Genomic DNA, 13,383 nt, shown 5'->3' on the forward strand with positions numbered 1-13,383 from the left:
AACTTATTCTGCTAAGTTATGCTGCTAACCTATTCTGCTAAGTTGTATTGTATAACTTCTGTTTGTGTATAATAACTGCGTAACTTTCTATATACACTAGCGTATTAGTAGTGTAACTTATGTACATAAGTTGTATTGTGTAAATTATGTCTCCCTCTATTCCAAATTATAAAATGTTTTGATATTTCTACATATATTGATTTTGTTATGTGTATACATATATAGTTGTGTCTAGATACATAGTAAATTCAATTTAGAAAAGTCAATATGCCTTATAATTTGAAATAGTGGGAGTAAACTTATGTACATAAGTTATATAGTATAACTTTTTTGAGAATGACTAAGTTAGCAATATTGAGTTATTCCTCGAACTTATGTTGTCTAGAAGCACTGCTAAGTTAGTACTGTTAAGTTTATCGTGAAAGTTATGCTTTTTAATTCCGTTTTATAAGTTATGAGCACATGCTTCTTAAAAAAATAAAAAAAAACATTAAAGGACATGTGATCTAGCAAAAGAAAGTGAAAAGAGAATTGGATGCCTTAAAAGAGAAAGAGAAACGATTTCTGTTCTGTCCAAAAATAAAAAGTAACATATGCACTTTCCAAAAAAGGAAAGAAAATGGCTGTCGGAAATTGACCGCTGGTTTCGTTTCGGCTGAACGTTCGTGAAATAGCCGCGTCGACTCCCGATATGTTTGGATGACATGTCTATTTATGTTCTCTTGGAGCATCTCCAAGGGTTTTGCATTTGAAGTTTGTATTTGAGTAATTTGCCAAAAAGCTTCAAAAGAGGTATCCAACGGTTTTGCATTTGGAGTTTGCAATTTGGACAACTTGACAAATGAGGGAGCAAACTTGGCAAAAATGCCAAGCTGTGGACGACATTGCAAACCCGATCGCGCGAGCAAAGTCACGCGCGAAGAAAGCGCGCGCGCCTGGAGACCTTCTATTTTTATCCTTTGCCAAGTCCATATGCCAATTCCCTTGGATGTGGTCTACTTTTATGCTTTGCATTTTGTTTTGGAAGTTTGAAAATAGCAACAAATGCCAAGTCAATTTGCCAAAACCTTTGGAGATGCTCTTAGAGCAACTCCAGGGCCTCTACTCAAGCCCCAATAGCTAAATATGGGTGCCCAATCTAAAAACATTACTCCAGCAGAGCCTCTATTCCAGACCCCATATTTGGCTGCCCTCACGCACGCAGGCGGCGCTGCGCGGGCGGCGGCCGCGCTGGACAGGTCGCCGAGATCCACATCGGCTACTGTAGCCATCCATATCCCCCTCCCTTTTTGTCTGTTATGTGAAATTTCGACCAAAAAGTGAACTGCAGTCAAAATTCTACCAAAATAAAAGTTGTGCAGAATTTTACAAGGTACAAAATGTATTTTGGTGCCCAAAACTGATTCTAAGTGGAAAAACTTGAATTTCAAATCTCAAATTGGGGAAAAATTCCAATTTTGAATTGGGGCAGATTAGGAATTCTAAAATTACTTTTGATTTTTCTGAATAACTTGAAAAATTCCCGAAATGAAAGTTGTTCCTCTTGTTGAGCTATACAACTTTCATGTTGGTCACCTTTCAGGATTCCAAATAGATTTTGAATTGGAGATTCAAATTGGAAAAGGGGACAATTTCTGAAAATCTGTATTTTCAAAATTACTTTCAATTTTGTATTGAAACTTCAAAAACTCAAAACACCAAAGTTGTACACCTTGACAAGATCTACAACTTTGCTTTTGAACTCATCCCCAAATTTTGCTTAATTTTTAAGTTACACAAAAGGGGTAAAAACTGAGCTTGAAATTAGGGTTTTTCCTTAGCTATTCCCTTACCACCCTCCTTAACTAGGGATTAAACAACCATCACAAGCATCACTTCACAAGATAAACATACTTTAATTCCCTAAGCACAATCAACCAAATTAAACTTATTTTAAGTTGATGCATCATGTTGTGCTTAACAAATATGCTTTGCAATGCTTATGATGACATGTTCCAGTTTTAGTGTTCGTAACATCAGGGATGTTACATGAAATATAAATAAAAATAAAAACTAAGTACACAATTTGGTTGAAATTTAGAAGACGGATCTTTTAAGCCTAGTTAGTCCATAGTTTGACAATAATTACCACAAACAAACGAAAGTGCTACAGTGTTGCAAGTTATTATCCTTCACTGTGGGGGTATAAACCCCTATACCCTCACGGGCCTATATGGGCCGCACCATCAGAGGTGGCTCGGCCCACAAGATGAAGACGTGCGGCGCACGACTGGTCGGCGTGCACCGCAAGGCTACAAGATATTGTACCAAATAGGATACTTTGCTTGTAACTCTGTCCCTTCAGGATATATAAGGAGGGGCAGGGGTCCCCTAGAGGACACATCACATCATATTCTCTCGACACAAATCAATACAACCAGACGCAGGACGTAGGTATTACGCCAACTCGGCGGCCGAACCTGGATAAAAAGCTTGTCCGTGTCTTGCGTCACCATCGAGTTCGTAGTTTGCGCACCGTCTACCGATAAACTACTACCGTGGGTATACCCCAAGGTAGACTGCCGACTAGCTTTCGTCGACAGTGGCGCGCCAGGTAGGGGGTGTGCGTACAGCTCTCCCGACGAACAAGATGGCCATCATCCCCGACTTCGCGGCCATGGCGGGCGACTTCACGTTCACCGTCAGCTTCAACAACTTCACCGCCATGACCACGGAGGAGGTGTAGATCCGATCTACGCCAACCACTTCTTCATCAACGTCGGCGGCGGCTTCAACCACGCTGGCTACGACTCCGACTACTCCAGCAACGTCTCCGACCACGCCGACAACGCGTCACCCGCTTCCCTGCTACAAAGGGAGGCAGATCGACAACACCGACCTGCTCGGGCCATCGACCAAATTGTTTGGCCTACTTGCTCTGACCACCGGTCGCAATAATCGCCGCGAAGAACGACGCTATGACAACAGTGACCACCGTCATGACAAGTCGAAAAGCTCGAAGGCCGGACAATTTTGTCGTCACCGACTAGACTTTCTTTCAAAGATAAGTACACTTCTAATATTTTATTTATTTTTGACATAATATTTTTAATATTATTATTCCTTCAAAACAACTTTTTGGTTAGCCGACTAGTTTTTTCTCCTACACGAGCTTTCCAGAGCCGGTAGTGTCTCCGACTCCTCCCTACACGTGCACGAGATCCGCCCTCTGCGTTCCGGGTGGTCGGCAGTAGCTCTCTGGCGAGGCTGGCAATTCCACGCGTGTCTAGGTTCCGCACCTCATGCTGATTGTTGGCTAGACCAGAGCTGGTACAAGCTCTAGGACGAATTAACTACTCGTGCTAATTTTATAACAAAAAATCTAAAACTTATCTTAGTACTGATTTTCTATCTAAAGGTTATTTATACATCATGTACTACCAATTCTTTATATTTATTTTTCAGGGGTTTGGCCCAGTCGACAAGCTACGCTCGGGGACTCGTCGACTATTCCCTACGCTGTGTCCGGGGACTGCTCCGACCACCGAGCACGTTTACGTTCCCAACCACGCTCGGGGACTTGTCGACTACTCTCTATGCTGTGCTCGAAGACTGTGCCGACCACCGAGCACGTTTACGTTCCCAACCACGTTCGGGGACTTGTCCACCGGTCCCTACGCCGTGTTCGGGGACTGTGCCGACCACCGAACACTATACGCTCGGGGACTGGTCGACCAGCTCACCAATTTATGAACTTGGGGACTGCACCGACCACAGAGCAATTGATGCTCGGGGACTGGTCGCCCAGTCCATCAGCTCGGAACTTCAAGGACTGCACCGACCACCGAGCACTCGACGCTCGGGGACTGGTCGCCCAGTCTATTAGCTCGGAGCTTCAAGGACTGCATCGACCACCGAGCACTCGACGCTCGGGGACTGGTCGATTAGTCTATTCAATTGCAGACGGACTGGTAAATTCAATTTTTTAGACCTTGCTACAAGGCTCATATTTCGCCTTCCAGCAAGCTCGGGGACTACATCGGTACGATGCATCTGGCGATGCATCTCAGTTACAGAATTTCTTTGAGGACTTTTATTTTGACCCTGGCACCACGTGCCTACGTCACCTACTACCAGGCTCGGGAACTAAGTGGGCACACTTCACCTTGCGGTGAATATGCTTGCTTTTTTGATGTTTATACCTTTCAAAAAAGTAAAGTGGGCACACTTCACCAGGAAAGAAATCTTTTTTAATTTAGAGCACCATGCATTCTTCGAACAACTCGCTTCTTCGATGTCAATGTTGATCAACTGTCTTTTGAGTTGGTCAAAGAACCGTTGCAACTGTTTGGGTGACTTTCCTGTTTATTGAAGACGTCAAGCCTCGCTGATCGAAGAAGCTCAAGACGGCGTGTTACATCACAATACATGGTGCTCGGGGACTAGCTGTGGGGGTATAAACCCCTATACCCTCACGGGCCTATATGGGCCGCACCATCAGAGGTGGCTCGGCCCACAAGATGAAGACGTGCGGCGCACGACTGGTCGGCGTGCACCGCAAGGCTACAAGATATTGTACCAAATAGGATACTTTGCTTGTAACTCTGTCCCTTCAGGATATATAAGGAGGGGCAGGGGTCCCCTAGAGGACACATCACATCATATTCTCTCGACACAAATCAATACAACCAGACGCAGGACGTAGGTATTACGCCAACTCGGCGGCCGAACCTGGATAAAAAGCTTGTCCGTGTCTTGCGTCACCATCGAGTTCGTAGTTTGCGCACCGTCTACCGATAAACTACTACCGTGGGTATACCCCAAGGTAGACTGCCGACTAGCTTTCGTCGACACAACTAAACACGGTCGGGAACGTATCGGAGAAAACCACAACTTTCGTGAAAACTTGTGCAAATTACGGCAGAAAAGTTGTTTAAATTCACAAAAAAACCACACATGTAGATGATATGATGATACACAACCTTGTAAAATATATTGTCAAAACTTGATTTCGTTTGTCAGATATAAAAATAACAAATTTATAACAAATCATGTGGACAACTTCCTGGCTTGAAATTTGTTATTTTTATATCTCACAAATAAAGTTGAGTTTGGACAAGATATTTTATAATGTTGTGTACCATCATATTATCTACATATGTGATTTTTTAGTGAATTTAGACGACTTTTTTACTTTGGTTTGCACGAGTTTTTATAAATATTATGGTTTTCACTATATACATCCCCTTTATACACAACTATTTATACATTCTTTGGCACCCAAGACTCAAACCTGTTCTCCCATGTGGTGGATACGAGAACAGTGGCAGAGACCCCCATATTAGAACACAAATTTGGTTAAGGAGAAAATCAACCAAAGTTTGCTTGTATTTCCCATTTCAACAGAACAATACGTTGGTTAATCAAGCAGAGAATCAACCAAAGTCTACCTGGATTTCCCATTTCAAAATTATCCATCTCTTTCAAGGCCTTGTCTAATTGCACCTAAAATCTAAACACTTTTCAAGATTTTCCGTCACGTCGAATCTTAGGGCACTTGCATTGAGCATTAAACATAGATAAACTATAACTAATTATATAGTTTATCTGTAATTTGCTTGATAAATCTTTTGTGGCTAGTTAGTCCATGGCTGGATAATAACTGCTAACTACAAATGAGTACCTAAATCAAAAAAAATATCTAGGGCCTTGTTTGGTTCTAAAAAAGTTGAGCTCTCACAGGTGCCATTGCTTCGAACTCATTTATCCTCTACACCACTTCCGTCAGATTTGACTCTAATAGTGTTAAATTGCAAGTACGAAAAGTCAAAAATATCCTAATGTCTAAAACTCTAAATATCCAATTATTTTTTATACCAAATCATATATTTTTTTACGAAATTTAATGAAAATAATTTTTATACCAAAATTTTCAAGATTCTCCGTCACATCGAATCTTGTAACACATAGAGCATTAAGTATAGTTAAAAACAAAAGTTAATTATATAATTTATCTGTAAATCACGAAAAAAAATTTTTAAATCTAGTTAGTATATAATTAAATAATATTTGACATAAATAAACGAAAGTAAAGGCCTTGTTTAGTTCCCTAAAAATTTTGCAAAATTTTTCAGATTCCCCGTCACATCGAATCTTTAGACGTACTCCCTCTGTCCCTTTTTAATTGTCGCTTGCGCTTCCCGAAAAACAACTACCGGCAATTATATATTAAAAAATATTAATATTTATAATACATGATTAGTATCATTAGAAAGATCTTTGAATCTAGTTTTTTAACAAATTTATTTAGAGATACAAATGTTGCACGTATTTCCTACAAATCGAGTCAAACTTGTGGCACGCACACCAACGACGACAATTAAAAAGGGACAAAGGGAGTATGCATGAAGTATTAAATATAGATGAAAATAAAAACTAATTGCACAGTTTGATCGAAATTGACGAGACGAATCTTTTGAGTCTAGTTAGTCTATAATTAGAAAATATTTATCAAATACAAATGAAAGTGCTAATATTTCTATTTTGTAAAATTTTTTGGAAGTAAACAGGGCCTAAACCGAAAACTTTTGGCTTCGGTTGCGCAGAAGGTCCCACACCCGTTTACTTCTGGAAACCACAAACCAAGCCGAGCAAAGAGACGCGCCTAGCTCGAGGAGCAGCGGACGAGCGATGATGATGATGACCCGACCCGAACCGACGCGGGCCTACCACCCAACGGTCAACACATCGCATCGGACGGATCAGCTCACCTCACCCTCGATCAGGCGGTTTGTCTCCGTCCCGGCCCCATGCGTTAGACACGTCCTGCCGTCGTCACCACGTCTGCTGGCGCGGCCTTTTTTCTCAGCTCACCGCTCGCACCGATGACTTTTTTTCTCGCTCGGCCGCGGCCACTATTTTTTTTCTCACCCTCTCTCTCTTTCTCTCGGGGCCTTGTTTAGGCCTTGTTTAATTCACCCCGAAATTCAAAAAATTTTCAAGATTTTCTATCACATTAAATCTTACGGCATATGTATGAAATATTAAATATAAACGAAAATAAAAACTAATCATACAGTTTGACTGTAAATCGCGAGACGAATCTTTTAATCTTATTTAGTCTATAATTAGATAATATTTACCACAAACAAACGAAAGTAGTACCGTTCCGAGAACACTAAGTAGTTTTCGGAACTAAACAAGGCCTCGGACTCAAAACTCTCTCACCCGTTCCATTCCACGCTCTCTTCTTTCTAGAAAGTCGGGTGCTTTTGCGCCAGATGAGAAAGTGAGCTTGACGTCCTCGAAATTTGATCGCCAGTTCGTCCTCCCTTTGTTTTTCAAATTTGGAAATGATGGCGCGGAGAGATATCGGGGAAATCAGAATCAGGAGCCACGACAATCTGTTCAAAACGGACAAACAAGGTATAATAGTAGTAGGAGTATCATCTTAGACCAACAGAGCTATGGATATAATAGTGCCTTTTTTTTAAAATCTCGATTGACCCGTATCGGTGCTGGATTTGTTCGGCTGATTGTCAGAGGCCACTACAACCACTTTGCCTATTTGCAGCATGGCGTGATAGTTTAAGGGATCGGGTGCGTCGCGTGGCCTCCTTTTGTTACTGCAACAGGGACACAACAGGGTTGTACTTTCAAGATCGGTCCAACAGCTCCCCCTCGATTTTTTTTTTCTAATGCAACTTGCCAAGTTTTTGTTGAGAAAACGTTTGCCCAAGTTGAAATACATTCTCGAAAAACCGATCGCGAATTCGCCGCCAAACTGTTGATTTTGTGAAGCCACTTGCCTTTTGTTAGTGATTGATCCCGTGTAGCTACTTGCCTTTTCTTAGTGATTGATACGTGTAAACGCATTGCCCAGTATCTCTACTATAATTGAAATCTTCTCCAAGCAAATCCCACCTGCAAGATCAACGACTCACAGCACATATCCTACAGATTTAACGGTCCAGATTAGAAGTATGATCACGACCTTACACACCCTCAGCCTCGCGTCAATTACTCGTGCGGCTCCACCCTCTCGTCTCGTCTCCTCGCCTCCTCCCTTCCCCTCACCACCATGTCCCACACGCTCCTCTCTACGCTGCCGCCAAAAAGGTTGCTCCCGCATCCGAGCACGTCGCAGCCACGTCGCCCACGACCATGGTGATCTCGGCGGAGCCACCCCCGCCGCCTCCCCCGGATCCCGTCGCCACCAACGTCGTGGCGGTGGAGGCTGTGGCGGCTGCGGCCACGTCGAACGCCTGCCAGGCCGCCGCGTTCTCCTCGTTCCTGTCGCTCAAGACGTGGAGGAGCCACCGGGCCATGCGCTACGCCCACGTCAACCGCGCCGGCGACGCCACCGCCAGGAGCTCCCCGTGGAAGCTCGCCGTGGTCGAGGAGAAGGCGGCGCTGAGCCATCTCCGCGAGGTGGAAGTAGGGAGAAGCGACGCCGCCGACACCGACGCGGACCACTTGCCACCGTGGGAGCTACGCACCCGGCGGCGCCCCAAGCCCAAGGTGGCGACGCCGTCCGCGAGCATGTCGCCGCCGCCACCGCACTAGTGGAGGCCGTCGCGGGCCTGCGTGGAGCCCTGGACCGGGTGCGGTTCTCTTTGACGCTCACGAGCGAGGAGATCGAGGAGGACATCTACGCCGTGACGGGCCGCCCTAGGTGGCAGCCTCGCCCCGTGCAGAAGCAGCTCGATGTGAGTCCAGTCCCCGCTCCCTCCGGCCTCCTCTGTCCGTCCCTATGCCCTGTTTGTGGGACCCCGTTTGTAATTTCGTAAAACCTTGCGTCCCCAGATGTTATTCCCCGGCTCGTGGCTGTCGGAGGTCACCGCCGAGACCTACCGGGTGCCGGACGACCGGTGAGAGGACGAGACTGCGTCGCTGGCCCATCAAGCAAGCACCATGGAGCCGTAGTTCGTCCCGTCGACGAAGGGCGCAGGAACTCTGAAAAGGCAAACTGACCAATCATCACAATCCGTTGCTATTCATTCTTTCTTTCTTTCTTGAACTCGTCTTCTGCTGGTGATGTTACCATGAGCTAATCAGTGATAACCACTTGTAATACATTTCATATTTGTCACTAAAATGGTTATTTTATTCATTGTGCACATCAATAACAACTGCTCTTGTTCAGGAAATTGGAAGACTTTCTTGTATACAACTTCATGAAGTTGTGGGACGGTGAAAATTTACCACAAGTCAGCAGTGTAAGCATATATAGCTTATAACAATACATGCCTTACACTACAGAAATAATAATAACTAATCCTCATTTGTCATGCACAACACTCAACTTCGCTGAGGATGGAATTTTTGGCGGATATTTTGGCGAGCAAAGCAAACGAATGTTTCGACAACATCCCTGAAGATGTCAATATATGATTAAAGAGTTAGACAAAATGTAACATAGATGCTCATAATACGACAAATAGCTCTATTATGTCTTGTTACATGAAAAAATATTTCCGAACTATAATTTTTGTTTTTAGAAGCATCCCAAAATTAAACCGTAGTGTTAGCACGGGCATTATATTAGTAGTTGTCAAATCAAAATTTTATATTATTCATAATCAAGCGCGCCGAGGGTCCTGTAGGTTTTTTTTTTTATTTAATATAAAAAAGAAAGAGAAGACTTGCTAGTCCATTGATCACAATAATCAATGTAAGAGATTAATCTAGCACATAATTGCGTCTAAAAATGATTCAACTCCTGATCAGTGATCACACCAATCGATATGCCAGCTCTAACACAGTTCGTCAACGGCCTAAAGAAACGCATAAAAAAATCAGGAGAGGAGAGCGCGAAAGTTCTCAAAGTAGGCGTGCAAATACCTCTACCCCAGGTCATTAGAAAATTCAGGGGACAACATCTCCAAGGGATACTGCTAAAGCGAGGAATAGTGCTCCTTTTTATCATGCCCATTATTTTACTAATAACTTATTTAATTAATTGTTTTAAATACTTGTGCGCCATCATTATTCCCCTCTCCATAGTTGACTTCGAAGCCAAGACATATAGGACTATTGTAGTATTTTCCTCTTTTTCTTTCTTTCTCTGCGGTGCTGGGAATAAAGCCATAGAAAACTGATTTTCTTCTTATCTTCAAAGTCCACTATCTCATGGCCAAGACGTCACCATCATTCACACCCTATTGAGCATTTTACACACAACACCCCGTCTTTCTCTCAATTATTGGGGAGGCTATTCAAGAGATTTGGAGAGGTGAGGGGGGTGTAGTGTATACCACGGACCAATGTATACGACTTCCGAGAGCTTTACGGTAAAACCACTTTGGCTATTTGTTACGACTGTAATATTGATCTTTAGCGCTAAATTTTATTTATCATGAGACTTGATTCAGACATCTTACTAGTTACCGCAGAGAAGAAAGAAACCACCTTAACGTAAACATTTTCTTTTAAAGCAAATGCATATACTGATCACGATCAAGTGATTGCATATACGCTGTGAGCTACTTATCCTTTTCTTAATTATCCATAATTATGGATAAAATAACTTTCCAATGATTTAAATGTTGCTTAACTTCTTTACTACTCGTTATGAAGCATCATAGATGTGGTTCTAATTATAAATATGGTTTCACTTTATAAATATACTTTTATGGTTCTTGTGTTAGAGCCTGATTGCATCCTTGGCGCTAAAAATTAGCTGGCTCATAGCTAATAGTTGCTAATTTTTAGCAGAGGGTTTTAGCATATTTTAACCTACTAAAGTAACTAATAGATAGCAACTCTCTAACTATTAATTAGTAGATCTATTTAGATCTCCTAATATTAATTTTAGCTACTAACTTTTAGTGAAAACAGATACCCTTAATTTAGGGAAAAATAGTTTACACTGAACTATACTCCTCTTATCTCTTTTTATCTGTTGCAATGGTTTTCACATGGGTTAAATTTTTCTTAAGTTTAACTAGGCTATTTATAAAAGAAATATCAACAATTGTATCCTAAAATAAGTTTATTATGGAAAAAAATCAAAGACCCATCTAATAATATTAAATATTTACCATAAACTTAAAAAATATGCCATTAACATTAATATTTATTGTATGTATATATTTGATCAAAGTAGAATACATTTAATTTGTGGAGAATTGATAACCACAAATAATACCACCATTTGTGACTCAAGCTCGGACTTCCGAGATCCAACGGTGGCTCAGTGGACCTGAAAAAACCAATACAGAGACAGAGAGAGACACGCCTTGCCTGGCTGGGCTTGGCCAAAGTGGCAAAGGTGAGGGTGACCACATCGATATTTGGAGGAATCCAACGGGCTCCTCCACAAAAAAGCGGCAGCACCCATTGACTCGCATCTTTCCCCGGCTCACCATTTCCACCTATAAAGCCCGGCCGCAGCCTCCTTCCGACCTCCACCTCCCAACCCAATCTCCTCAGACTCAAGAGAGCCCCAAGCCAAGATCTGCGCGGGCAAGTCACCGGCGAAGCACCGGCTCCCATGGCCGTGGACCTGATGGGCTGCTACGCCCCGCGCCGCGCCGACGACCAGCTCGCCATCCAGGAGGCGGCGGCGGAAAGTCTCCGCAGCCTGGAGCTCCTGGTGTCGTCCCTGTCCACCCAGGCCGGCGCGCCGCACAGGGCCGCTCATCACCTGCAGCAGCAGCAGCCGTTCGGCGAGATCGCCGACCAGGCCGTCTCCAAGTTCCGCAAGGTCATCTCCATCCTGGACCGCACCGGCCACGCCCGCTTCCGCCGCGGGCCCGTCGAGTCCCCGCCGCGGGCGGCCGCGGCGCCTCCGGTCCCCGCTCCCGCTCCGGCTCTCTCCCTGGCTCCGTTGGCTCACGTGGCGCCCGTCAGCGCGGCGCAGCCGGCGCCGGCTTCCCAGCCGCCGCAGAGCCTGACGCTGGACTTCACGAAGCCTAACCTGACCATGTCGGGCGCCACGTCCGTCACCTCCACGTCGTTCTTCTCCTCCGTCACGGCCGGCGAGGGCAGCGTCTCCAAGGGCCGGAGCCTGATGTCCTCCGGCAAGCCGCCGCTGTCCGGCCACAAGCGGAAGCCCTGCGCCGGCGCGCACTCCGAGGCCACCACCAACGGCGGCCGCTGCCACTGCTCCAAGAGAAGGTAACGCCGGCCGATGTCCAAATTAAAGGCTTCCTCAAAAACACCACTTGCTGTTTGTAGCTTGTCTTCTAACCCACGGTACTTTTTTTATTTTTTGGCAGGAAAAACCGCGTGAAGAGGACCATCAGAGTGCCGGCGATCAGCTCGAAGATCGCCGACATCCCGCCGGACGAGTACTCGTGGAGGAAGTACGGCCAGAAGCCCATCAAGGGCTCCCCTTACCCACGGTAAATTTCCTCCACCGAGAGCCGGAATCGCTCGTCTCGTCTCCTCCGTCGTCGCGCAAGGAATCTGACTGTTTTCTGGTCATGTGGTCCACAGGGGCTACTACAAGTGCAGCACTGTGCGGGGATGCCCGGCGAGGAAGCACGTGGAGCGCGCCACCGACGACCCGGCCATGCTGGTGGTGACCTACGAGGGCGAGCACCGCCACACGCCCGGAGCGGCCGGGCCCAGCCCCCTGGCGACCGCGTCTCCGGTGGCCGCCGCTGTCTCCGCCGGCAACGGCCATGTCTAGTCGTTCCAAAGCTAGGATTAGCTTCTCTCTTCTTTTTTGAGCTGCTTGCCCCCCGATCTGATGTCCGTGTAAAAAAAGGAACAAGGTTGTAGAAAGAGGGAGTGCACACCTTCGATGCCGCAAAAACTCTCAAACTTGATGAATCGCATATCTCCGATTGGTGCTCGCTCACGCTTCCTGTTTTTTTGTTTTGTTGTTGTTCTGAGAAAATACAATAGCCCTCAAAATCGGACGAAAATCGCGACCGCTGACCTGCAGATCTGAACATCTGACGCAGCTGTAGACTGTAGCTGCGACTGTAAAATAATTGTATGCCGTGTGGTTAGGACGAGAGGATTGACTCGAGATTAGATACGGAGCAGCGGCGCTGTTGTCCGGGACAGCTCATCATCCGCTATGTAGGAGGGCCTTGTTTAGTTTACCTCGAAAAAGTTTTTAAGATTCTCCGTCACATCAAATCTTGCGGTACTAATTACACAGTTTAGCTGGAACATCAAATCTTGCGGTACTAATTACACAGTTTAGCTGCAAATCGCGAGACGAATCTTTTGATTCTAGTTAGTCCATAATTAGATAATATTTATCACAAACAAACGAAAATGCTACGGTACCGAAATCTTTTCGGAACTAAAACAAAGCCTAGATGTTTTTCTTAGTTATTTATATATTTATTTTATGAGGAAAAAAAAAAGGTCGGAAGCGCCAAAAAGTCGTAGGCAGCCGCTTAAACAAGAGCAATAATGGCGGGGTTTGTCCGTGCCCGCCTG

General features: G+C 44.8%; 1 protein-coding gene across 1 annotated transcript; it reads left to right on the plus strand.

Annotated features, from left to right (window-relative positions):
• LOC8063931 (WRKY transcription factor WRKY51) lies at positions 11,370-12,787 on the plus strand. Its single transcript, XM_002447011.2, has 3 exons — positions 11,370-12,099; positions 12,201-12,326; positions 12,421-12,787. Exons 1-3 carry the CDS (start codon positions 11,474-11,476, stop codon positions 12,614-12,616), a joined length of 948 nt encoding a protein of 315 aa, XP_002447056.1. The 5' UTR covers positions 11,370-11,473; the 3' UTR covers positions 12,617-12,787.

This window comes from Sorghum bicolor, chromosome 6, assembly GCF_000003195.3.
Source record: "Sorghum bicolor cultivar BTx623 chromosome 6, Sorghum_bicolor_NCBIv3, whole genome shotgun sequence".
Taxonomy (NCBI): domain Eukaryota; kingdom Viridiplantae; phylum Streptophyta; class Magnoliopsida; order Poales; family Poaceae; genus Sorghum; species Sorghum bicolor.

Excerpts from the sequence above, each read along its gene's own strand:
- LOC8063931 (XM_002447011.2), top strand. The coding sequence starts at position 11,474 with ATGGCCGTGGACCTGATGGGCTGCTACGCCCCGCGCCGCGCCGACGAC. Across the intron at positions 12,100-12,200 it reads TGCCACTGCTCCAAGAGAAG|GAAAAACCGCGTGAAGAGGA; the intron begins GTAACGCCGGCC and ends ATTTTTTGGCAG. Across the intron at positions 12,327-12,420 it reads AAGGGCTCCCCTTACCCACG|GGGCTACTACAAGTGCAGCA; the intron begins GTAAATTTCCTC and ends TGTGGTCCACAG.